The 27,897-nt window shown below is 37.8% G+C and overlaps 1 protein-coding gene across 1 annotated transcript in view; it reads right to left on the reverse strand.

Moving 5' to 3' along the window:
* Positions 1–5,809: 5,809 nt before the first annotated feature.
* GPR158 (G protein-coupled receptor 158) overlaps positions 5,810–27,897 on the reverse strand; it is a 379,074-nt gene continuing 356,986 nt past the window's right edge. The window contains exons 8-11 of the mRNA XM_053572712.1: positions 20,946–21,084; positions 15,187–15,292; positions 11,237–11,383; positions 5,810–10,400 (exon numbers count right to left, since the gene is read on the reverse strand). Coding sequence (XP_053428687.1) covers positions 8,898–10,400; positions 11,237–11,383; positions 15,187–15,292; positions 20,946–21,084 — 1,895 coding nt within the window. The 3' untranslated portion in view covers positions 5,810–8,897. The remainder of the gene's footprint in view (positions 10,401–11,236; positions 11,384–15,186; positions 15,293–20,945; positions 21,085–27,897) is intronic.

Here is a 27,897-nt window from a genome sequence, read left to right on the forward strand (position 1 = left end):
GAACTGATGCTATCCTTTTCATGTTTAAAGTAGAAATGTTGCAAGTAGTAACATAGAGAAAGCAAATGTAGTACATTATTTGTATTACTTATGCCATATTATTTTTGATAGGATGTCACTCTGTCACCTGGGCCAGAGTGCAGTGGCATCATCATAATTCACTTCAACTCAAACTCCTGGGCTCAAGTGATCCTCCTGCCTCAGCCTCCCAAGTGGCTGGGACTACAGGCACATGCCACCATGCCCAACTATTTTTAAAATTTTTTGTAGAGATGGGGTCTTGCTCTTGCTCAGGCTGTCTGTATCTGATTAGTGATAATATTCTACTCTCTAAATTGGCATTCAATGGATCCCGAGAGGAGAATATGGTGTGCTCTTGGGATCATTTTGGAAAGGCAGGCATTTATCATACAAAATTGAATCTCCCACTCTCCCTGGATTAGTGGTCCACAAAGGTTACTACACTTTTATTATGTTTGATTCTATTAACCTTTAGGATAGTAAAAAATTTTATTTAAAACTTGGTCTTTCAAAAATATTTTGGCCTGGCTTCCAATGCTTTATGCAGGACACAGTGAAAGACTTCTGCTTAAGGAAGCAGAACTATCCAGTTCCAGCAAAGACTGAGTCACAGTGAGAACCTGAGCAAGAAACAAAATCCAGAAAGCAAACTCCTCCCAGCTTCTTCTGATTCAGGCCTTGACTCTCGCTTCATTTTGCTTTTTGAAGTAAATCTCCTATGACTTTTTGTTTTTTCCTAGAGTTTGAGGAAACTCTGTATCTCAGCACGAAATACGTCCCAAGTCAGGGGTGTTGGAAATTATTCATCATACTTCTGCTCCCTGAGCGTCTTCTTTCCCTAGCTGATGTTAAAATTGCCAGATGTCTGACTAGATTTTAATGAGATCCTTAGCTCTATCTATTCTAGCAAATGAATTTAACCTACAGTGAAATCTCTCTCTCTCTCACACACACAAACACACACTCTCTCTCTCTCTCTCTTACTCCTGGAACTGGAAGGGTCCTGAGATCCCATCTCATTCAAAAATCTCATTGTTCAGGTTAAAAAATGTGAACACAAGAAGCTGAAGAGACTTTTCTAAACCAAACACACCTCCTGAAAGAACTGGGTTTCAGAAATAGGTCTTCTACTCCTGTTTTATTCATCCAACTGCTCTTTATTAGCAGTATTTACCACTGTCTGTACACATTATAAAACATCAAATATCTTCTTTTTGTGGCTGATGTTTTTAATCTTAGTCAAAGATACAGAAATTTAATGAAAGCCGGTAGGCACACACAGCAAGACAAAGCTTCACTTTGGCTTCCCCACACCTCCTGGGTCCCTAACCACTGGGGAATGTGCAGGCTGCTGGTGACTGTACCGATAGTCAGAGCTGAGAAATTAAATGATCCTTCTGCATCTTTACCAGTGCCTGTGTATACCAGTCTTTCCAGTTTCTTAGTGTTCCAGGAAATGGTTATAGGACGGTTGACCTGCTGGCCCTTTTAATCAAGTGGTTTTTTCTCTCTCTTTTTTTTTTTTTTTTTTTATTAAATCATAGCTGTGTATATTAATGCAATCATGGGGCACCATACACTCATTTTATAGACCGTTTGACACATTTTCATCACACTGGTTAACATAGCCTTCCTGGTATTTTCTTAGTTATTGTGTTAAGACATTTATATTCTACATTTACTAAATTTCACATGTACCCTTGTAAGATGCACCACAGGTGTAATCCCACCAATCACCCTCCCTCTGCCCATCCTCCCCCTCCCTCCCCTCTCTCTCCCCCCTTCCCCATATTCTTAGGTTATAACTGGATTATAGCTTTCATATGAAAGCCATAAATTAGTTTCATAGTAGGGCTGAGTACATTAGATACTTTTTCTTCCATTCTTGAGATACTTTACTAAGAAGAATATGTTCTAGCTCCATCCATAGAAACATGAAAGAGGTAAAGTCTCCATCATTCTTTAAGGCTGCATAATATTTCATGGTGTACATATACCACAGTTTATTAATCCATTCATGGATCGATGGGCACTTGGGCTTTTTCCATGACTTTGAAACTAGGTTTGTGCCTGGATGTTCTTGGATGACTTTATTTCCAATTTAGTTTTTTCATGTGCCAGCAAGTAGTTGCCCTGTAGGCCACCACTTGACTTCAATCCAAAACTTATTTATTTACATGTTTCTGTTACTGAATTATGTCTCATGTATACAAAAATAAATCAAAGTTCCTCAACTTACTGTATGCAACAAGTATTGTAAGAAACAAAGAGACAAATTTACAGGTTAAATTATTTACCATATGTACTTATAACTACTGGTCTTTAGGACATAACAAGAGGAAAACTATTTTCATGATCTTTTAATATTTGCACTATGTGGCAAATTTAGATTTTTTTAAATAAAATTTTCCCAATTGCCAATAAGGTATGGGTGTATTTACACACAACCAACACATTTCTGTTCACATATGAAACATTTATGGTTATATGCATGTGTATTTTGACATCTCTATACTTCCATATAACATGAAACATATGGATAAGAAATTCTAAAGTCAGCCAAATATCCAGTTTGTTCAAGCTAAAATTTTATTTCTCTGAAGCATCTGAAAGCAGAACATCAGAATCTATTTTTATGTGGATGCTTGATACAGATTCAGCCATGCTTTATTTTACAGAAAGTTAAAATAATCAAAAGTTCAAATTCCTGCAGACTAAGTAAATATTTCTTAATTTTTATGACATATGGAAATACCTCTTGTGGTGGTGAGTTAATACTTAACACTGCAGAGTTAGCTTTAACGTGGCTCAGTCATAACCCATGGGTTCTCCTGGAAGGGTCAGAATTTATATGGAAGACCAGTTAATAGTCAACATTTTAGAAATTCTGCAGCAGGTTTTCACCCAACTTCTGAATTTCTTTTTCTTCAGGTGTATTTGAAGCAATGATTAGTCATCAAAAATTTCAATTTGGCAAGTATTTATTGAACTCAGGGCAAAACATAGTGCTTGAGATTGGGGATATATCAGTGTTTTTCAACTTTTTTTTTTATCTCACGGCACACTTGAACCTATAGTTGAACTTCCATGGCAACACTTAAATTGTGTTAATAAAAAAAGTAAAAAAATATATAAAAAAGAATATACTTACTGTGCTTTGAACTTCTTTGGAAAATAATTTAATGAATGACCTTTAAAAATTTTCGCAGCACACCAGTTGAAAACCACTGGGATATACAGATGAATAAAACTAATCCTTGCCATCAAAGAGCTCTGAATTTAGCAGATGCACTAACCAAAGTGTAAGTCAGTGTAGTGACAGGACCAGCGTATTTCCAAGGGAAGCCTGGGGAAGGAGAAATTCATTCTGACTTGGGTCATTCAGAAAGGCTTCCCTGAGGGAACAGGGGCCCTTGTGCTGCTCCTTGAATAGGGTAAAGCAACAGAGATCCTGGGTGGCCTGGGATAGTCCCTATTTACACTGTTATCCTGGTATAATTTTTAATACTGCCCTTTTAGTTTCTAAGGTTTTCTTTGGCCAATACAGTATATGAATACTCTAGTACTAAAGTGTACTTTAGATGCTGACAGGGAGAATAAGGGAAAAGAATTTCAGGAGTACCAAAGAGCAAATATAAAAGGCATGAGAAATAAAACCTCTTCGTATATCTGGGGGGAAACTGCATGAATCTTGTTCTGGTGTGTGCAAAGGAGGGCATGAATTCTTTTCCTATTGCTGATTGGATTGAAAACAGGATGTGTTCTACAAGGACTGCAAGGACCTCCCATTGCATCCTTATTTTTCTTTCCAGGAATGTGACTACTGTGCAGCATAAAACTTTTCCTATATTTATCCCTCATTTTCCATGTAAATTTGATCAGACAGTTTTATTTCTGGCAATGTACTATTTTCATATCACAGACAATGAGAGAGAAATTAAAAACCTATTCATAAATTTATCTGTCTTCTAACCTGTTAACACTGCATTAGACCATACAAATGCACATGTACTTTCCAAGAAACAAATGTTTAAAGAGAAAATAACTGAATTAGAAAGATATTATTTCTGTCTTCATAACTACTCAGGGGAAAAGGATAGAATAGGCTGAAATAAGAAAGAAAATCTTAACTAACTCGCTTTATTTTAGGAAAATAGATTTTACATTCTTACTTTTTGTGTAGTAAAGTTAATTTCTGATAGAAAAAATTTTTAACAGAAAGAGCCTAAACTTAGAACAAAGACACAGTATACAGGGTGTGTCTCTGTGTGTATGTACAGCCATCAACTAAGCAATTCTATTAATGACTGAAGTCTCTAAGTGCCAACAATGTGAACAGATGGAAAAGGACAATTGCTATGCCTCATCCAAGGAAAGAGGGGTGCAGGGATAAAGAGGGGGCCAGCTCCCTCTGCCCTCCTACCAAACCTGGTTGTCTATCTGCAGCTCCATATGGGAGCTACCACTTCCAGATGGAAAGTGGAACCCACACTGCAGCAAGCCTTTAGCCCCTGGTTTCCCAGCCCCCTGCCCACTTTACCACCAAGGTTTCCCATGGCATGAACCTGGAGCCCTATTCTCTGGCTCGCCTCATGAGCAGGTGAGAGAGGGTCTATAGGTTGGGCTTACAAAACTTTTGAAATTAGGCAAAATGTCCACAGTCTTAGAAGAAATATTTAACTATGATGTAGTTACCTAACTAATGATTTTTCTCACTTCACGTAACAATGAGCCTATTTGGAGGTGTTATCTTGATGCCTGAATGATCATCTTTCCTTCCCCTCCTTTGGTCCCCCATCTTCCTTCACCATGATTCCCACTAGGCTTCTAACTGGAGTGGCTGCCTCTAGATTTTTCCCACTTCAGTCTGTGTTTAGGATGGTCCCCAAATGATGCTTCTAATACTCATTTGATTATATCCCCTAAAGATTTTTTTTTTTTTTTTAAGACAGAGCCTCAAGCTGTCGCCCTGGGTAGAGTGCCATGGCATCACAGCTCACAGCAACCTCCAACTCCTGGGCTTAAGTGATTCTCTTGCCTCAGCCTCCCAAGTAGCTGGGACTACAGGTGCCCGCCACAATGCCTGGCCTTTTTTTTTTTTTTTTTTTTGGTTGTAGTTGTCATTGTTATTTGGAAGGCCTGGGCTGGATTCGAACCTGCCAGCTCTGGTGTATGTGGCTGGCGCATTAGCTACTTGAGCTAGAGGCACCGAGCCCCTCCTAAAGATTTTTTAATAGCATCCAGTATTACAAGATAATGCTGCCATTAACCCAAAGCATGGCAGGAAGGCTTTGTACAGCTCCTTCTCCAGCCTTATATTCTTCCCCTCTCATACCTGTTGCCTTTGCAAAGAATTTCAGCCTTGTGAACTTGAACCTAAGTCTCCCATGACTCCTTGACTCAGTTACTCTTGTCTGCATATTATTATACCAGAGGCTGGACACTCTTCTGGGCCTGAGTGTTCTTGAAGGTCTTGTTTATCTTTGTATCATCACTGCTGGTCAGGTTGCCTGGTACTGTGTGTTGAGTAAACAAAAAAGGGTAGCTGAGTTAGTTTGGAAAGAGTTTTCTTTAATCAAACTGTTAGTCCCGATCGGTTTTATTGGCCCCAACAGGTTACCTGTATGTTTGAGGCCACACTTGGGGAATCACGTATTCCTGTAGATTGGCAATGTGAGGATGTATGTGCAGAAGGATCCCAAAGGTCTATATGGAATTCCTTCTCACGTTGGTTAGATGAAGTACATTCAATTTGAAATAGATGAACACACAAATCCCAACAAACCACTTTCATATAAATATGTTTTATTGCAGAGAAGTTATCGTTATTTACATGCTGCAACACGTCACAACATAAATTTACCAAATATTTCATGGTGGGATGCTGTAGGCTTCAGATAATAGTTTCAGCAGAACCACATATTAAGTGAAGAGACTTACAGTTTTATTGACTCTACAACTCTCGGTTGCTAAATGCTAGAAGTCAAAAGGCAGTGTTTTTTCAGTCCTACCTGTCATCACTTGCATGCAGAAACCTAGGAAGCAAATACGAGAGAACTGTCGAGTTTCAAATCCATATTGCCACCAAAGTTTACAATAGGTTGAGTTATACTTCATGTCATAAAAGCATTTAATTCTTGCATAAAATATACAGTTCTATTAAGGTTGGTATAAATCTACTTATTTATAAACCCTGGCTTAAAAACAAGGACAGGATGCAGCCCGCACATGCACTGAGAAGGACAACCTAGAAACGTCTGGGACCTTAATGGTGTTTATTCACTTTCTTATTGTCACCAGTATGGAAAATGCCCTCTAGAACTGTAGATCGAAACTTCTTTTGGTGATAAGTAATGGCAATGAAACTCTAGGAAAGACCCTCGGTCCAGTCACTGAGACATGCTGGTGGAGAATAATCTAGGGACTGTAGAGTGTCACTAAGGTGTGATTTGGCAAGTCTTTTTTAAGCCACATCTCCAGCAGGATCATCCTGAACTGCAATAAAAGGACACTGATGCTTGACCGCTTCTTTCTCAAGAAATGAATCAAGTGCTAACAGCCCTTGGACATAAACGAAGCAAGTAGGTGGGACTGGAAATCCCAAACCAAATTCACAAAGATACCTTAAGGTAGGGCACCAAGCCTACAGGCCTTCATGAGAAAGGAAGGGATGAAAGAAATGAATGAAGGAAACACACAAAAATAGAACTTCTACATCTTTTCAAACCTGGAACTTCTACATCTTTTCAAACCTATCCCACCAACCTGAGTAAGGCGCATAGCAAGCAAACGGGTGAGGAAGATTTGTGCACAGTTTTGCAAAACAGTGAAGTGCTCACTTACTCCTGAATAAAAGCCACTGAGAAGATTCTGATGATGGATATGAAGAATTCATATTTCCCTTCCACTGAGGATAATTTTCTCGAAGTACAGCCCTGTGTCCACCTTTGATTCCCTTTCCCCATCTTTTATCCTCCTAGCATGTTCTCCTTGCCGCTCACAAAATAAAAAAAGTTATTTAGGCTGGAAGTGCCCTGACCAAAGCAGCTGATACTTCAGTGCTTAAAGCGAGAGGATGGGAAGTCTCAGTTTTATTTTTAAGTGATTCGTCTTTAAATAAAATGAGACAGCTTGGAAATCTCATGGCATGATCACGTCAGGAGGGCCAAGTCAGCAGCTTAGGATTTTCATGCTAAGAGATTGGTGTGGAATGCAGTAAGTTTTATAAAATATGGTTTGGGGGCTGTTTTTGCCTTGCAAATAAACCTTACACTTTGCATTTTGAGCCAGTGGCTCGCAACGGCAATTTGCAAGACTTGTAAGTGTTCCAGTGCTTGGGTGAATGAAGAGCCCCATACCTCTTTATAGGCTTTGAATACATCAGGTTATAAAACCTCTTTGGGATTTGAGCCCAGCAGGTTCTACCCCTAGCTGGAGCAATGAATAAGAGTTTATGAGAATAAATAGTTTAAGGTAATTTAAAATATTGTATTTTCAGTCTGTATAATAAAAATATATCCATACAATGATCTTGACACTATCATAATTTTTCTCTTTAAAAAAATAATCCCTTGAAAGTGCTATGAAGAGCTTCTTTTCTGTCTTTGTTTTGAAAGGCAAACTTTCTGGTTCTATACTACTGCTGTAATTTTCATCTAATTCCTAGGGTCTTCCCTTTCCAACAGTAATAAGAATGCACAGTATAGATTTCTCCCTCTTAACTTCTTCCTTAGTAAATGTTGCTTAGTATGAAATACTGAAAGAGTTAAAAGGGACAGTTAATTGGGATGAAGGCATTATCTATTTCTGACTTTGAATAAACAATGGATAAGTTGTCCTTGACTTATCAAGACATCTGACTCAGTAGGACCACTTGATCTCCAGTATTAATAAAGCTTCTGAGTCCTAACAAGAAGTGCAAACTAAGTAACTCAACTTCTATAAAAAACCCTGATTAAGACAGTATAACAAACCATGATGTGAAATAACAGAGTCAAATTCAAATTCACAATATATAAACTACAGCCAAAACTAAAAGTTTTTATCATAACAGTTATGGCTTCCCAAGCCAGAGAAAGTTTACTATACTTTGAGAATCAACTAAAGTTGATAGATAGCAGGTATTTTGTTAAGTTGCAATAACAATTGGGTAGCTGCAGATTGCATAAATGTGTCGTGTCACATAATACCAAAGTTATTTGCAAAAAATTATACAATCTGGAATGCTTGAATATGAGACACAACAATGTTCTGAAACATACATCCAGCTACTGGGGAGGCTGAGGCGAAAGAATCGCCTAAGCCCAGGAGCTGGAGGTTGCTGTGAGCTGTGATGGCACAGCACTCTACCAAAGGCAATAAAGTGAGACTCTGTCGCTACCAAAAAAAAAAATGAGAGCAATCATTAATATAAAAGATTTTGGGGGGATGCATTAAGTTAGCAGTGCCATCAAGGTTAAATAGGTAACGTTAAGTTCTTTTTAGTCAGTTACTTAGAATTTCAGTTATATATGTCTATACCTTTTTCTTCTTTGCAAAATCTGGTATGTCTTCTTTGTCTCTTGGTTTCCTTTGCTTAGGATCGTCAAAGTTCCAGGGGTGAATACTGATCTGGGGCAGACATTTGGGGCTATTTCCCTTAAACATGCTGAAATGTAAAGATTTTCCTAGTGTCACCAGGAGAATGACTTTTCTTGGCCAAAGTCTGACTTCTCCATGCTGATGCTGTTGCTCCCACCCTCCTGGTCATCTTCTGCCCACGCCTTTGACTTTACCTCACTGTCTGTCATCTTCCCCTTGACTGGAAATTTTTAATTCTTATACCTTCTGTCTTACATCCGATCTGGGGTTTCCTCCTCCTTTTCTCCATATGGATGCTACACTTTGAAAGTATCCCTGGCCTCCTCTCTCCGAGGCCCTGCTATCTTATTTGCACTTAAAGCAGAAGAGGCAGGTAAAGCTATACTTCTTTCAGCATTTGGTTTATCTGGGGTCTCAAACTCCCAAGGACACACCTCTGCTCGCGATGTTAATGGTTGCTGGAAATTATTACTTGAGTTATAGGAGCCAGGCACATTTTCCTCAGAGGAAGATGTCTTTTTCTCCTGGTCTCCTATTCGGTTGAGATTTTCATTCTCTATTTTCGATGCTACAGCTTTGGGGGGCAGTTCCTCATACTGCCCGGCACACACATTGGCCATGTGGTGCTGACCTCCATTCTCATCTTTTGCTCTCCCTGGGAGAACCGGGGTCTTGGAAATCAAATGCTTCTCATCTTCCAAAAGGAACTGACCCTGGGTCTCCCAAGGGCATACCTCAGCCTTATCTATACTCTTCTGACTGGACTGCTGACAAACTTCAGCTGCCTTAGGCTTGTGGTAAGATTTCTCCTTTAAGGAAAAGGCTGGGTTTTTCTCCGTTTCAGAAGCCACAATTGATACGTGTTTTTGAACTTTTGATTCTGAAGGCACAGGACCAGGGTTCATGTCGTAAATCTCCCAAGGGCACACTTCCCCAATGTCAAAGTTGCCCTTCCTCTGGGTGGTGCCTGGACTCAAGTCAGAATTCGCAGTAGGGGGGTTGACCCTTTGTTGTTTCATAATCCCAGATTTCTGAGGCTTTCTTGGCTCCTCCAAGTGATTGGAGTTTTGGGGGGCAGAGTTTTTAGTCTCTGTGTTATCTGGATTTGGGTAATTTCTGTTTGTCTCTTTATCTTTAGGCAGAGATTTCTGGGGTTTAGCATGCTCTTCCACACCTACTGTCTGGGTTTTCCCAGCTAATCCAAGAGTCTTCTCCTTGGCACTGGCTATGACACTGAGAGACTTCTGTAACATCGATGTTCGTGGGTGCCCAGGCTTCTTCTCTGAGCTGAGGTTGTGGGCACTGGCTGACTTACACACCAGTGGCACCGACTCAGTGGACTCAGCCTCACTGTCTTCTTTCAGCTTTTGTGTGAGCTTTTTACCTGACAGAGATTCTAGTGTGGAATTTTCCGTGACCTCTTCCTCTTGGCTTTCTGTAGGGAGGCTATTGGACTCTTCTGTTTGGTCCCTCACGTGGTCATAAGTGCTGTGGGATTTCTTGAGGGAGAAGACTCGGTTTTTCAGGGACTCCTCCTTGGGTCTCCCAGTGTTACCTGAAGACTCTGGTGGGTTCTTCCTAACTAGGGCACCACATTTGGCCAGGCTGTGGTCTGCAACATCCTTGTCCTCTTTAGAACACTGCCTGCTGACAGTCTCTGGGATCTCGGTAATACGCCTCATGATGGAACGGCCTAAGCCCTTCTTCGAGCACCGCTTTTTCTGGAGGTGGGGATTATTTGTGATCATCTTCTTCCTTTTATATACTTCCAGCTGGGCATAGAGTTTCTTTAGCTCATCCTGCCAGAACAAGAGTAAATTCAAAGAGGTACAGAATTTAGCACTTCAGCCAGACAGTATCCCCAAATGGTCCCAGAATTCAACAAGTTTGAGCTCTTTAGGGCAATTGCTCTACAGCTTTCCTTAACATCTATGTTCACAAATTTTCTTCCCATTTGTACTTTCTGATTATTTTGTGTTTTCTTTCTTGTAACATGTGAACGCAAGATATGAACTCATGCATTCTACCCTTGCTTCATGGAGCAAGCACTTTGAACTTCTCAAGTTTTGTGGACCAGGCTGAGCCTGGACCATAACAAAACAGCACACTGTATACCGATGAGCCCTATCCCTGAATGGCACTGGAGGCATCATGGAGACTTGATAAAGTTCTGCCTCATGTTAGATCAGTCCATCAGTTAAACAAAGCATCTTCTTCCTCCACATGCTGACAGATTGTCACAGATTATTTTAAACAATCCAGGCTCTCTGTTCACAGATCTGTCCTACCTTCCTGTATGTGAGATGCCATAAACACGTGTTAGGGAACATGTACAATGGTGCACATTCTGACTGCCAACCAGTCAGTCCAGACTATCATAATTGGCCAGGCTGCTCCTGGAGTTGAAATAGCCTGTGAATTCTAATTCGTGATGAGATTATACATTTAGAAGTGGATTAGCTCTGCACTTGATATCTTCAGTCCATACGTACACACACCCATTCTCTTTGACACACATATACACAAACATGAGTACATGTATGTATACACACACGCACACACAGACACCAACCCATACATGCTTGCCTATATAAATGGGCTTAGGAAATAGGAAAAAAGACAGTATTGGCATTACCCGAATGTCCTCTGGATCCAAACTGTGCTCACTCCAGGCTGAATTGATACTGCTATTCAGGTAGGATCCAGATCGACCCATGTCTAGCTCATCTTCATATGCTTCTGTAGCAATATCATCTCGGGGGTTATTGCTTGAATGTGAAAACTGCAATAAATATTAAATATGGGTTATAGACTTTAGCCCACTATAAGACATAGCACAATTTTTTTATATATTATATACATACACACTCACACACACACAAATGCACAACTACACATACACTAGGGTTTCTTTATGTTGGCCAGGGTGGAGTGGACTGGTTATACACAAGTGTAGTTATAGCTCTCTGAAGCCTTAAACTACTGGGCTGAAATGATCCTCCCGCGTAGCTGGGACTATGAGCATGTGCCACAACAACCCAAGGTACCTAAGTAATATTCTTTTTTTTGAGGCAGAGTCTCACTTTGTCACCCTTGGTAGAATGTCATGGCGTCATAGCTCACAGTAACCTCAAACTCTTGGGCTCAAGTGATTCTCTTGCCTTAGGCTCCCAAGTAGCTGGGACTACAGGCACCCGCCACACTGCCCAGTTATTTTTTAGAGACAGGGTCTCACACTTGCTCAGGCTTCTCTCAAACTCCTGAGCTCAGGCAATGCACCCACCTCGACCTCCCACAGTGCTGAAATTACAGGCATGAGCCATTGCACCCGGCCAGCTAGGTAATATTCTAATGGTTCCAACACTAGCATCTTTTTTTCAGCTTTAGGAATTCATTCACTAAATACTTTCCAAGTATTTGCTGATACATTTGTGTTTTGCTTTCCATGTTCCATGTTGGAGCTCTCTGGCTATATTAGCAGTTGGTCCCTTGTGATTCCAATTTTCACCCTATCCCTTCTCTAGACTCCCAGTGTTTACTTACATTGCTCCTCTTCTATAGAAAGTGGAAACTAATTGTACAACTAGAAAAATATTCTCTAAGAGGAGCAATTTAGACTTATTGCAGCTAAATGGGAATTTTTTTTGGAGCAGCAGGGCCTATTTTCTGCTTGTTATTATATTTCATGTAGATGAGGATGTTTTTCATCTACAGCCATAACTGGCTCTGTTGACAGGAATGTGACTTTCAGTCTACTACACATAGCTTCAAAAGCTACTTTCTTTTTTTGTTGTTGTTGTTGGGGATTCATTGAGGGTACAATAAGCCAGGTTACACTGATTGCATTTGTTAGGTAAAGTTCCTCTTGCAATTGTGTCTTGCCCCCAGAAGGTGTGGCACACACCAAGGCCCCGCCCCCTCCCTCCTTCCCTCTCTCTGCTCTTCCTTTGCCCACCCCTTCCTCCTCCTTCAAAAGCTACTTTCAAAATTCAGGGGACAAAAATTCTGAATTCTAGCCTCAACTCTGTTATCGGTGAGATCTTGAGACATGAAACTTTCCACCAGCACAGTGCCAGCTTAGCCTAAATAGCCATGTGCAGATGCTATCTAAGTTGAAATTAAAAGATTCAGTGAAATTACAGATTTTTCCTCAAGCTTGCCGTCATTCTCAAGTTCCTCCATCACATTTTGAGATATGCTGATTATTTTCAGGTGGCTTTTTGGTATTTTCCAGTTTTAAGAACTCCTGCTCTCGTCTTTTTCAAATGGCGAAGTCAGGGAGAGGGAAATGGCGAAGTGATGAAAAGCAGGAAGGAAAATCAAAGCGACCAAGTCACACTGGGTTGAAGCGACTGTCTTATGAAAATTGAGATATCAGCTTAGAGAACAGAATTCTCTTCTCCTAGCTTCTCATCAGTCAAATATTCCCTAAAAATAGTACAAGATTATTTTTTGATGATACAGAGATATCTTGTTGTCACCTTTTGTTAAAATATTCAGTAGGCCAGGTGGGCATGACTATGAGACAATGTGAAATGGCAATTCCCTAAGAATGAATGTTTTGTAATTGGGATGACTAAAAAAAAAAAAAAGCCACAGAAACTGTGAAACTTTCCTTAACTCTTCTACCTACACTTGTGGGACCCATGGTGACATAAACTCAAGGGCATAAAGGCCAAATGCATATGAGAGAATCCCTGTCCTCCACTATCTCATATGCTACTAGTTAAACCATCTGGAGGTTACTTGTAAGAATGGAATTGGTTTTCTTGAGCAAAGTCTTGGAGACAATCATGAGTTTAAGAAACAGTTGCTTGTCAGATATTGTCCATCCCCTGGTTTATTATTTTTCTTTAGCACTTTTCTCTATCTAAGACACTATTTTAAATATCCATCTTGTCTGTTTCCCCCTTCCTCTTCCAGAATAGAAATACTATGAGAGCACACATTTTTATCTAATTTTTAATCTTATTCTGAGGATATCTAACAGTTCTCAGCAAAATCCCTCAGTGAGGTTTTTAAATTATCTTTTTATTGAGATAGAATTCACATATATACTATAACATTTATAATACTGAAGCGTATGTTTCAGTGTTGGTGTATTCACAAGGCTGTGCAAGCATCACTGCTATTTAATTCGAGAACATTTTCACCGCCCCCAAAAGAAGCCTTAAAGCCATTAAGCAGTTTCTTCTATTCCTCCTTTTCCCATTAAGCTAATCTCTGTCTCTACAGATTTGACTATTCGGGACCTTTCACGTAAGTAGAATAATACAATGTACAGCCTTTCCTGTCTGGCTTTTTCAGTTGGCATAAAGTTTTCAAGATTTGTCCAAGGCACGACATGTACCAATACTTCATTCCTTTCAATTGACTAATAATATCCCTTTGTGTGGTTACGCCACATTTTGTTTATATGTTTATCAGTTGATGGACAACTGAGTTATTTCTACTTTTTGAGTATTAGGAATAAGGCTGCTGTGAACATTCATGTACAGGTTTTTATGTGAACAAATGTTTTCAATTCTCTTTATAGCTCAACAACAATTTACTGAATGAATAATCTGAGAGCATCTCCATCTAGTAAATGCGTAATCATATTATGCAAAGTATTAAAATAGGATAAATTGCAGTAACCGACTAATACATGAAAACTGTAGCTAGCTGATGTAATTCAGGTAGGGAATGAAATTTGTACTTTGTTCTGTTTACAATCATTTGATCTTTTCAACCAGGCTGAATTTCAATGTTTTGGTTAATCGTGGGAGTTGAGGGAAAGCAAGGACTAAAAGACAATAAATTACAATACTGGTTTCAGTTGTGCTAACATTATATTGTATGGTACTTATAAGATACGTAGTGTTCTAATATTGTGTCCCTTTATGTATAAAAGAGGAAAATAACCATAATGTAACAATTTGTGCAATATATTTTTTCCCCAAACTCTTGTATCATTTCATTTTATTTCATGCACCCTTACTATCATGTCACAGATGAGGAAATTAAAACATAGAGACATCCCAGGTCTTGGCCAGCACCGTTTTACATTACACAGCTAGTCTGCGGTGGAGCATGAGTCCTGAATTCCTATTTTCTGAGTCCTGGCCCATTTTTACTCACTTCATTATGCTGACTGGATAAGTCTTTGTTAGAATATATCATTATTAAGATTCTTCTATACATAATATTATAATTATTTCTGTTCCTATAAGCTACGTTAATGTTTTAAACACAAGACTTCTTTGAATATGAATTCAACCAAGACCACTCTTAGAATAGGATAGTTCTTTTAGAAAATGATCTTGATGTGATAGCCACAGTGAAAGCCACCTTGAACCCACAATATTTAAAACATAAGTAGACATCAAAATGTTTGGAAAAGGAATGATGATGGGTTTTTAAAATTAAGACATTTAAAAATTATTTAAGTTATTTAAAAGCAGACACCCAGTTTCCTGAGGAGGAAGCTTTTAAAATCTTTGAGTGTGTTATGCAAATTTCCATATGCCCCTTTGTCTGAAGGAGAAACAACTCCATGCTCATTTAAAATAATGATCTTGCAAGAAAAAAAAAAAATTAGAATACCTTTGGAATCAACAGCAACCCGATAGTGACTGTCACAGTCAAATGAGTATGTGCAAAATATAGCATCAACATCCAATCAGACTGAAGTCTTGAGGCAAGAACAAATCTGAAATGAGAATTCACTGAGTTAGCGATCCAAGGTCAAGGTCTCTGCTGAAAACACTGGGATATGGGGAAACTGTTTTCCTCACTGGATTAAAAAAAGAAAGACAAAAAGGAATTGCATTGTTGTTTCTATGGCATATATTTTCGCTACAGAAGAATAAGGATCTAATTAACCTTAACTGGATGTATAAAATACGAACTCTTTGTTATTATACATGTATTTAGATTAACAACAGTAAGAAAGACAGCATAATAATTCCCAAGATTATTATTTCGTGTGTAAGTGGACTCCACAAAGCAAAACAGTGAATATATGTGAATTCAAAAAATGATAGGTTACAAACTGGCAGTTTTAAATTGGGTTATAAGATACATCCAAATAACATGATTCTAGTGTTCTTTATTTAAAAGCATTAGTTAGAATTAAGAAAAAAGTAGGTATGAACATCTTTTTATTTATTTATTTATTTATTTATTTTTTTATTAAATCATAGCTGTGTACATTAGTATGATCATGGGGCACCATACACTTGGTTCACAGACGGTTTGACACATTTTCATCACACTAGTTAACATAGCTTTCGTGGCATTTTCTTAGTTATTTTGCTAAGACCTTTACATTCCACATTTACTAGGATTCACATATACCCTTGTAAGATGTACCGCAGGTGTAATCCCATTAATCCCCCTCCCTTTCCCCTTCTCCCTATTTTTAGGTTGTAACTGAGTTATAGCTTTCATGTGAAGGTCCTACATTAGTTTCATGATCTCAAAAGTTTAAATAGTAAATGACTTAATGGATAAAGTGAATATACTAATGGTTTGCAAAGCACATTTTAAAAATACATTTTCTAAATTATCAAATATTCTTAAATAATTTAACATTTAGTATTTAAAGTCTTATCTTACTGAAATTTGTAAAGCAGTATTCTAGGATGGCTCTGGAGGAAATAGGGTGAGGAGAAATTCAGCACTAAGGTCTGAAGTACTGTAATTTTGGAATATTTTGTAAGTCAATAGGTGCATGTACAAACCAAAGCTCACATTTTAAAGATTCATCTGCAGAAACCAGAGATTGCTTTCATTAAGGTCTCATCCATTGTTTATCTATAAAGGCTAATTATGATATTTCACCTCTTCTTTTCTTTTATAGAGTCTTACTCTGTGACCTAGGTAGACTGCCATCGCATCACAGCTTACAGCAACCTCAAACTCCTGGGCTCACATGATCCTCTTGCCTCAGCCTCCCTAGTAGCTGAGATTACAGGAGCCTGCTAAAACGCCCACCTAGTTTTTCTATTTTTAGTAGAGATGGTGTCTCACTCTTGCTAAGGCTGGCCTCCAACTTCTGAACTCAGGCAATCCTACTGCCCTAGCCTCCCAGAGGGCTAGGATTATAGGCATGAGTCACCACCACGCTGGGCTAGATATTTTACTACTTTTGAAATTAGAGGCTTAGAATTTTGTTTCAATGATATACATGGTCAAATTATAAATGTTAACATCCTGAGAAATGCTCATCCTATCATAATCACAAAACAAACATATATAAATGACTAAATTTTTATATCTGCAATATGCCCTATTCATGACAAATTTATTAAGTAAACTGACATTATTAATATTTTAAAAAATTATCACCAGTGGGATTTCAACTCTACCCCACTTTCCCAAAGACATCAAGCTAAAAAAGGAAGCTCAAAATAGTTATTTTCCCACGTCTGGAGATGTAAAGAATGCTCATGGGTCACACATCATTAAGCAGGGTTTGCTGGATTATCATCTTCTCTAACTCCTTGTTGAGAAAAGTGGCCTTACAACATGTCTTAAATGTGATTGAATCATCACTTTGTTTAGGGATGAGATAACTTTTGATATAATATGTTTTCCTGAGTCAGGTGAGATTCCTTTTTAAGCATTTTAATAGGATCATCATACTCAATAGCAAGTTACAGTCTGAGGCATGTATAATGTGCCCCGGAAAAATGATATAATACAAACCTCCTGAGTATCACTGCCAGTCCTGGGGCAGAAAGTTACATTCAAGGAGGTGTACTCTAAAAGGATCCTTGTACTTATTGGCAATTCTTATCGCCAGTGCTAATACCTGTAAACTTTAAGCTAGCATGGCAATATCTAGAAGGAAAATGGTTATATATATTTTAAATTAAAATAGTGAATCTTCCAAAAAAAAAAAACCCCTTTGAAATATACTGACATTGATTACTCTCAAATTAATCAGCTTAAAATTATTGCCAAGTTTTTAGGTTGCAGTATGGACTAGAAATACCTTGAGAAAAATCGAGCATTGCAGGAATTTTACAGCTTTATTTTAAGGAGTATTCCATCTTTTTAAAAATAAGTCTAAAAGCCAGAAGCATAAAATATTTGAAAATTGAAGTTAAAAATAAAGCACACTTTTAAAAGTCTTGCACATTCCCAGAGGTTTGCTTTATGCTTATGCTCAGCACTAAAAATAATTAAAGGATTAGAACAGACTAGGAAAAATGACTTCTGTATTATTTACCTTTCTACAATCTTTATATTATTTTTGTACAATCTGATAATTTGAGATGAATGAAGGTAAGTCTGTATGTAATGTGTAGCCATAATTTTCTATTTATATATGTACATACACACACATAATTTTATATTTTCAGCAGACAAGAAATAATGTATATGCTGTATTGATAGAGAACATCTTCTCTGATATTAGAGCCCTTATTTATTATTATTGCATTTAAGAAAAAAAATTAAGATGAATCCAGCAGACTTAAATTACTGTTACTGCTTCTTATAAATATTTCTTCTTATAAATATTTGAACTATAGCATATATGAATTCAGTCTATATAAATAAGACATTGTACATGCCTGATTCCTTTAATTCTTACTGTCTATTGCTTGCTCTTTATCCATTCCTCTAAAATTGGTGTTCTGTAGGTTTACTGTGTTAAACTATACATAGTAATTCTATTCCTTGGTCCTTTATGACCAAATTAAAATCCCAAGAGAAAGTAGCTAATATATTCTATCATGATCTGACCCAATCTGGTGTAGGTAGAAAGATATACTACCCTGTTTCCCCCTTATTTTAAGGTGTGCTCCCAAAGATGTGCTAGGTCTTATTTTCAGGGGACGCCTTATCTTTCCTGTAAGTAGGTCTTATTTTCTGAGGATGTCTTATTTTCGGGGAAACAGGGTAGGTCAAACTTGAAACTTAAAATGTAGGGCTTCTTGTTCAGCTTTAGCTAGGCTTATCTATGAAAACATCAAAGCCTACCAAAGTCCTTCTGGGTGCCCCTGCTACCACTGGAAGTTCTCTCTGTTCAAAACTGATAGGAGTTCACACAGTTGTTTGGAAGAAAATTGATCTTGTCAGTATCCATGTTGACTCAATACCAAATCTACTAGGTCAGCATGAACCAGCCAATCAGACTGTGTATTTATATGAACCCAGATCCTATTTATATGATTCTTCTGGCTGGGTGGATGTGTTGCCTAGGGCTTTGTAGGAAAACTTAAATCAAAGCAGGAAAGCTGTGTTCAATCAGTATTTAATATATATTGCCTGTCCCCTTGAATCAGTACCAAAATAGCATTTTCTAAAGTGTGACTGCTGCTGTCATCAGTTGTCAAGGGTGGGTTGGGGAGAATCCCTGGTCAATTAAGTTTGGAAAATACTGGTTAAATGAAATTAAGTGGGGTTCCTTACAGTAGGACTTCTCAGCATTCTAATTTGCACTGTTATCAAAAACACACACACACATATATACATGCAAATGTGATAAAATAATAGGTTAACAGTGTTTATCTTTGGGTAGTCTAATTAGGGAGTTTTTTCTTTATCATTCTAGGATTTTCTGTAATGACCTAGAGCACAGGTGTGAGCCATCATATCGCCTGACCATTATTACAGTATTTTCAAAATTCATTTAAAAATAATTTATAATGGGCCAGTTTAGAATTTGAAATCCACTGAACAAAAAAGTTAATAATGAAAACTGAACAAAGTAAAATCTTAAGGTAGAAAAATATAAATATTTATTAAATCTTTGAACACAATTATTTGGGCAATTAATTTGCTTCTAAGAAATCTAGCAGCTTATTGCAGAACAAATGTGGGCAACCCTTTGTTCTACATAATCGCATTCTGACCAAGAAAGAAGCCTTCTTCTAGACTTTCAATTCTAGTTGGTTTATTGATATAACATTCAACTTGTAACTGGTCATTGGAAAGCACATTTGTTAAATCTTGAAACACAGGTGCTTGACATTCTGAAATATCTTGGAATACAGTCTGGAAAAAATTTCAAAGCTGTTGGAGCTTGGGTTCTGGGACCAAGTGTTCTTTGCTGCTCATGACATTTGCGGACCAAGGGCACCCTCTCTCAGTCTGAGTAGCTGGAAAAATAGTCCTTTTGTTTATTCATAATCTCATATTTCTGTTCCTATCTTTCCTCTGCCTTCTAATTTTTTCTCTCTGTCTTGAGAGAGGACAAGACAAAGGTAGAGGCCACGTCCCTTGACTCCTGGCATCTTGATGGGGTTTCTAGGGTTGTCAGACCATCTATATCTTCTTTTCTTACTTAAAAGTTTAAAAGCGAAGGCTGTGCCTCAGGCCCAAGTGCTCTCTACATCATCTCTTCCTGACAGCACAAGAGAGCATCTTCTGACTGCTGACTCCAGTGAGAGACGATGAGTGTCCCTTGAAATTCCCACAGGTCCACAGCCTGCTGCCCCCACCCCACTCCTGTTCCCACGGATCTCCAGGGAAGTCTGAAGGTCAACAGAGAAATGAAGCCAAATAAGAGGGATTCTCTCTTTCCACTGAGGGCAAAGACATGTTCAAAACTTCTAATTACACATTTGTAAGTGTGTCTTAACTTTCAACATCTGTCAAAGAGTTGAATTACATATTTTTGCTGCTTTTCAAATGATAGAATTCTTTTTCTTAGTTCTGCCCTGAGATTTTTCACTTGCTTTTCAAATATGAATGAGGGAAAATTTCTCAGAAGTCATACATGTTTCATTTTGTTCACTTCATCATAAGCCACTTTCTTTCTCCTTTGTACTCATCTGCCTAGGGACCCATGAGATAATGACAAAACAGAGGGCAGGCTACACATTCCTGTCCCAGAAATTCACTGCTAAGGGTGTGATGGTAACAAACCCTACTGCACACGATAAGCTAGTCTCAGCTTGAAGTAGGTTTTTGGTTTGAATTCAGTAGGTGGTCTGTTTGATATTAAGATTTTGAAACTATAAACCATCATATTAAACATTAATGAAAACATAGATGATTTATCTTTATCTGCTTAATGTACGTATGTATACCTTCATAATAAATGTTACATTAATAAACATCCAATTACATTTCCATAAGTGGTTTAGGATAATACAATAACATTGAGTTAACCTTCAAAATAAATGTAGGCAATAAACACATCACAAGAAACTAAGAACAGAATTAAAAAACAAAAAACAAAAAACCTATTCACTTGTCATTTCTGTAATGAAGAAATTAGTCAACTTAACAACACTATCTTTCCTAAATCTTTTCATTATGCATTGTATCCAATTTTGCTTTTTAAATTAAACTGCAACACATCAGAAAACTAAAGTAGTTATTTACTAGCTCTGGAGATCACTTGCCTAATTGTATGGAATACAGCAGAGATAATGAGCTCATTGTGGACTGCGACAGCCATGTAGCGTGGCTCATGAAATGCTGATGGGACTGTCCGCACTGCATAGCAGAGATAAACACCCCACAGGAGAAATAAAAATTCAGCTGTGAGAAGACAAAACAAACAGTTATCATTAGTTTTATAGGTGAAGAAAAAAAAGATTTTAGTTATTGAGCATACATTTTGAGTCTATTATAGAAACATAAGTTTAGTTAGAAATAGATGCATACAAAGCGTCATACAGATGTTATATACTTTTACAAATACAGATGTTATATATTTACTTTTAAAGTTTATTCAGTGTATTGATTTTTCAAAAATATACTTTGTTGTTATTTTTTTAACAGCATTTGGAATCTCAGAATTTTTTGCTAACACCAGGCTTTTTCTTAAAACAATTATAAAATAATTTTCCACATTCCTAACCTAAGGTTAGGATATTTCTGGATCATTTGGGTCATAATAAGTTTATCAAGGCAACAAAAGGCTTGTAATATGTTTTTATGTAGCTTCTAGAAATTAAGTTATTACAGCACTGAGCCCAGTTCAATAAATAAAGATATCAACATCAATTGCCAGTGATATCAGAACACAGGTTGCTAAACATTCAGTGGTATATTTTATATATGAAACATTATTTCTTCACACATAACAGAAATCATATATATATATGTATTTTTTTGTGGGTGGATTCCTGAAAGGTTTAGTAAAATTCACAGTTGTCTTGCTGATCATGGAAGCCTGCACAGGCACAGTGTGACAGCTAAGACAAAGGACTTCAGAATCGCACTAGACATAGTTCTGAACCTGGCTCTATCCCTAGCTAACTTTGCATAATCTTAGGTAATTTACTTAGCTTCTCTGGCCACAGTATTTTCCATCTGGAAAACGAGGAAAACGTAAGTACATATTTTATGTGATTATTTGCTAATTAAATCAAATAATGATAAAAAACACTTAAGGTAGTTTCTGACATAATAATTGTTTAAAAAAATTGATTCCTATTATTACATTTCTCATTTGACTCTTTCCAAACTGACCATTGCTATTTTAACTTGTTTTGACCAATATCTGTCTTTGTGATGTGGCCTTACAAAAAGATAACATCTAATTATCAGAAAAAATCAAATTAAAACCACAACAAAATATCATCTTATCTCAACCAGAATGGCTATTATTAAAAAGATAAGAAATAAAAGATGTTGGTGAAGATGCAGAGAAAAGGGAACCTTCATACACTATTAGTGGGAATGTAAACTAGTTGTGACCTCTACGGAAAACAGTATGGAGATTTCTCGAACTAAAAACGTAACTACCATATGATCCAGCAATCCTAATAACCCCTTGGCCTTGAACATTCTCCCCTCAATTCATAGGAATACAAAAGATCTAACACCTCTTCCTCTCGGGGCAGCTGCTCTTTTTAAGCCTGTTCATTTCCCTCCCTGAGTGAGTGCTTTTGTCTTCAATAAAGGTTTTCTTTGCTTGGCTTATGTGAAATTCCTTTCCATGACTTGGAAAAACCTCCACTCAGAGGCTGGTAACAGATTGGATAAAGAAATGTGGTAAATATATACAATGAAACACTATTTGTCCAAAAAAAAGAATAAAATCATGTCTTTTGCAGCAACATAGATAGAATTGGAGGCAATTATTTTAAGTGAAACCCAGACGCCATAAGACAAATGCCACCTGTTCTCATGTATAAGTGAGAGCTAAATAAGTGTACACAGGAAGCAGAGGATGGAATGAATGATGGACAATGGAGGCTCAGAGTTGGGAGGAGAAAGGTGGAAGGATGGAGGTCGCTTGGTGAGTACTGTGTGTGCTGCTCCAGCTATGGATGCCCCAAAGGATATGACTTCACAACAATGCAACAATGTAACACAGCAAATTTGCACTTGTACTCCATGAATATATATATATATATATATATAAAAAAACATGAAAATAAACCTAATTAATAAGAAAGCTCTAATTTAGAAAAAACATTTCATTAAATGCATTACTTAGATGTAACCTTCTTGTAAACTGAAACACTGATGTCCATTCATCATCCATTCAAAAACCAAGATGTTTTCCCTGCCAAAGTTTCAGCATATTTTTTTTTTTTTTTTTTTTTTTTTTTTTTTTTGTGATTTTTTGGCCAGGGCTGGGTTTGAACCCACCACCTCCGGCATATGGGATCGGCGCCCTACTCCTTGAGCCACAGGCGCCGCCCAGTTTCAGCATATTTAAACCAGCATTTAATCACTAGGTAGTGCTTCAATTATTGAAAGTCCCTTAAATAAACAAATCTCTTTGGAGATACTCTAAAACCCTGAAGTGCCAGAAGTCAAAGAAAAAATAAACTTTCCTGGGCAGCGCCTGTGGCTCAAGGAGTAGGGCGCCGGTCCCATATGCCGGAAGTGGCGGGTTCAAACCCAGCCCTGGCCAAAAATCACAGACAAAAAAATAAACTTCCCTCCAAATTCTCCATGAAATTGAGTGTAGGTCCAAATTATCCAGTATGGTAGCTGTTGGCCATATGCTATAAATATCATAAAATGGAAATCAGGACATTCAGAATACTTCATGTAAAATTTCCTTTCCTAACTCATATTTCTGTCCATGGAACCACTGTTGCCTTCTTACTCAGGTTCAAAATCTCAGAGCCATCTTTCATTTCCATATTTCTTTCTTGCAGTTATTTATTTATTTTTTTGCAGTTATTTTTCATCTGTAGTCATTCCTCTTAATGCTCCCAATTATGACCTCTGCCTAAGCCCCTATCAGTGAACTCCTTATTTGTTGAAATTATTTTTGAAGGGCTCATCTAAACCTGGCTTCACCCTGTGTTAATCCATTCTTCATAACAGTAACTGGTTCTTTTTTCCTGAAGCTCCAGTTTGATTATACCAGGATTCGTCCAAATCTTTGCCACTAGATTTGGGTTAAGCTATTCACATTTCTAATAGAAGCTACCTAGAAATAATACCTGAACAAAAAGGAAGACTGCAAGGGGGATTTCTGCTAGGTAAGATATGTTCCTACTTTCAAGTACAAAGGCTTTGTCCTGACATTCCTAGCCCTCCGTAATATGACTTCATAATACACATCTAACATCATCTCCCAGTTCTGCCTGACACAAACTCTTTGAGCTGCCCCAGAAGGTCCACTGTCTTCTGAACATTTCAAGGATTAGTCTTGGTTCTGAGACTTTGCTTGTGCTATTGCTTCTACCAGAAATTTTAATCAATTTTTCAATGTCCAATTCAGGTTCCACCTCTAACAGAAAACCTCCAGAAATGATCATAACCTACACTGAATTTTCTTTTCTCTAACATCTTAGAGTTTATAACTTTCCATACAACACAATGCAGAGAATTGTTACCACATAATATACAATGAAACAAAACTGTTCATGAAGTCTTGTTAGTTACCACCACTCTACTTCCCCAAGTAGTTATGAATTCCTAAAGGGGAAGAATTGGAGTTTTTCAATTTTTTTTCCTCCCTTTGCCCACATAGATATAGCAATAGTTCTGAGCCCATATAGTTATGATTTAATAAAAATCTTTTAAATTACGTGACTCTAAATGATGTCAGTTTCATGTGTAAATCATTAGAGACATAGATTTTTCTGTTAACCTTTCCATTTCATTTGATATTGCCTGTCAAAGCAAAATAACCGGGAGGCCATCAGTCTGGAATTGTTTCTGTACCTGGAACCCTTCAGCAAGCAAACAGAAACTTAAGGTGAAGGCAGTTCTAGTAATTGATGAATTCTGAATGAAGTTTCCGCCAATCAAGACGGCCAACAAGCTGATTGGTGCTATAACTTGGGCCCTCCCACTGGATGATACCCAAGTAAGGCAAACACCCAGCCAATCAAGTAGTTGGCTTTTTTTTTTTTTTTTTAACTTTGCTTCCATATTTAGCCTATATAAAAAGCTCAGTGCTCAGGCTGCTACAGTGAAATCCATAACCTCCTTTGTTTCTGGTGCTCCCTGTATAAATCATTCTTTGCCCAGATAAACTCTTTTAAATTTTATTTTGCTTACAGTTTTTCTTTAAACAGGCCTACAAGTGATCTAATGATAATATTGGCTTGATTGTTAACTGTGGCAATTTGAATTTATTGATGCACCACTAAATGTATCATACTTTTTTGGCACAAAAGAACGACAAATGCGAATTTATTATTAAGCAACACCATCACAAAAATATGCTGTAGCTGAAGGATTCACATGGAGCTGCATTATAAAAACAGTATCTGCTGTAACTTATTGCAGTGATTTTATGTCGTGCTACGTTGAAGATTAAAAAAAAAAAAAAGTAGTTACCAGGTTAGTGTGCTACTGTGGAGAATTATATATGTTTTTTATTTTTTTATTAAATCATAGCTGTGTACATTGATATGATCATGGGGCATCATTCACTAGCTTCACAGAGAGTTTAACACACTTTCATCACACTGGTGGAGAATTATATTTAAAAACACAAGACAAAATAAGATTTCTCATAATAGCTAAGCTGAACATTAAAATTATTTCATTAGCAATATCAAACAATATGCTCTAGCTAAAAAACAATTTATTATTCAGAGTACCAATTAAACCAGATGTGATATATAGAAGTTAGGCTTGGGGAAAAAAATCAGTGTCATATAATTAACTTTAGACTAACACTGCAATTAGCAAAGAAAATATGCAGATGTTACCAAATTTTGTAGTATGATTACGTGGGACTTGAAATATGTGTTGTGCTTCTGCTTTAGAAAGTAATTTCTAGCATTAAACAACTTTGATGGGAGGCATGGGTATAGTTAAAAAGGGGATGGGGGGCGGCGCCCGTGACTCAAGGAGTAAGGCGCCGGCCCCATATACCGGGAGTGGTGGGTTCAAACCCGGCCCTGACCAAAACTGCAAAAAAAAAAAAGCGGGGGGAGAAGGATGGGATTTATATTTGAAGATCCAACTAGGGCTATCAGAAAACGGAAGTATTTTATTTTTGATCTATAAGGGATAACACGCAGTTTAAAAGTTAACTACCATAGCCTTTTAAAAAGTAATATACCCTACTGAAAGTAATTTTAAGATTTTTTTTTCAAAAGTCTGGGCCAACTGAGAATTAATAATCAGTTCTTTGACACTGAAGATGCCCAGCTCTGTAATCTTAGACCACCAACAAGAGCTGGGAGAAAAACACCTCCAAAGCACAGATGGTACTCAAGCTGCCCATGCTGCAAAGATGTTCCGTATTAATAACATTTTACCCAAGTCATCCCCATGCAAAATTATTTTTTACGCAACCTAAACAAATGCATACATGATAAAACACTTAGGTTTCATTTCCAAAGTACTTCTTTCAATATCCTCTTCCACTTTTCTCTAAATCCTATCCACTGAGAAAATTTTTGGTCAAAGTAAAAAAATCATTAACAATTCTGCCCAGGATTACTCATTCCATTTCTGTTTTAGTTACCGGGTAGGTAGTACAGAGGATATCTCAAATTCCAGCTGGTATACAGAAGGTTTTTGATGTTCTGGAGACTTCTCTGCCTTTTCTGTGGTTAAAATAAGGACAATTATGAGAGTTACAGTGATTAAAACAATGAGATGCTAGTTCTGAGAGAATCCGAAAGTTAGAAGTGACTTTATTAGATCATAATCTAAGGTGGTGAGGGGGTACATTTTTAAGTGTCTATGTTGACCTGGAAAGGGGCTGGTGACCTACTGTTACTCTGCTGGCCTTGAAATCACTTTTAGTCAACTTGGGGCTAGAGAAGCAAGCAGAAGAAGGGAGACATGGAAGTGGACTGCCATTAGGACAATGGAGGCCAGGCTGCCTAGAGGTGGGAGCCCTGAGGGCTGGGCGGGAGGAGCTGTGGACACCTCTGCTTTGCTCCACTCCAGTTAAGCTCATCTCACAAACGGCAGGGCAGAGCCTCGGGCCCACATCTCTTAGCTCCCAACCATGCTCCCTGAATTGCATCCTTGGGTTGAGGTTTTCTTTCCTACTATTACTAACAGAGGCATAGACGAAACCCCTGCAAATATAAATAAATAAATATATATATATATTTATATATATATATTGCAGCTTTCGGCCAGGGCTGGGCTTGAACCACCACCTCCGGCATATGGGGCCCGTGCCCTACTCCTTTGAACCACAGGCAACGACTCCCTGCAAATATTTTTATCCCACAAAAGAAAATAATTTTTTTTCAGGCAGCAATTCTTTGTATTTTGAACAACTAACGTGTTAATTAGAATCGAATAACCTGTGGTAATTAAGTAGTTCTCCTCCGAAGCACCTTTTGTCTCCTCAGTTAATCTGATTTCACAGCTATCAGCTATTGAACCTTCCTGGCACTGTGCTAGATGCACTGCTGTGTTTTATCCACAGCTGTGAAGATTTTAGTGTAGAACTTGTGACTCCTTTTAAAGAGCCAAGGGCTCAATTCTGAATGCTGCAATTTCCCAATACTGTTGGGAATATTGAGGAAAAATAAATCTGGTTAATCATCCTAATCATACCAGGTGACACAGTGACTGGATTATTCCATTCTCTTACTCACTCGCTGCTAGGGAGCATCTGAGTTTTGCTAAAGTTTTGCTGAAGAATTGCTGTGAGTGGTCACACATTTGCAGACTGGCTTTCCTTCCCTGCTTCCTTTCACACATTTCTAGAAATCAGACCATATTTTTTCTCATTCTCTGCTACAGAAAAGGTTGAGAAAGTATACTTTTGTCTTTCTCTGGCATATACATTTAGGGTTTTTAAAGTTTGATATGTGTAAGAACTTTAGCAAAACTCAGATGCTTAATAGCTTACAGACACACATTATGGGTCAGGAACCATGATCTGCTCAGGAAGGCAGAAGATGAGAGCGCCCTCAGAGCACACGGTCCCGGTCAGAATGGCAAGCCACA

Source organism: Nycticebus coucang, chromosome 20 (assembly GCF_027406575.1).
Source record: "Nycticebus coucang isolate mNycCou1 chromosome 20, mNycCou1.pri, whole genome shotgun sequence".
Classification (NCBI taxonomy): domain Eukaryota; kingdom Metazoa; phylum Chordata; class Mammalia; order Primates; family Lorisidae; genus Nycticebus; species Nycticebus coucang.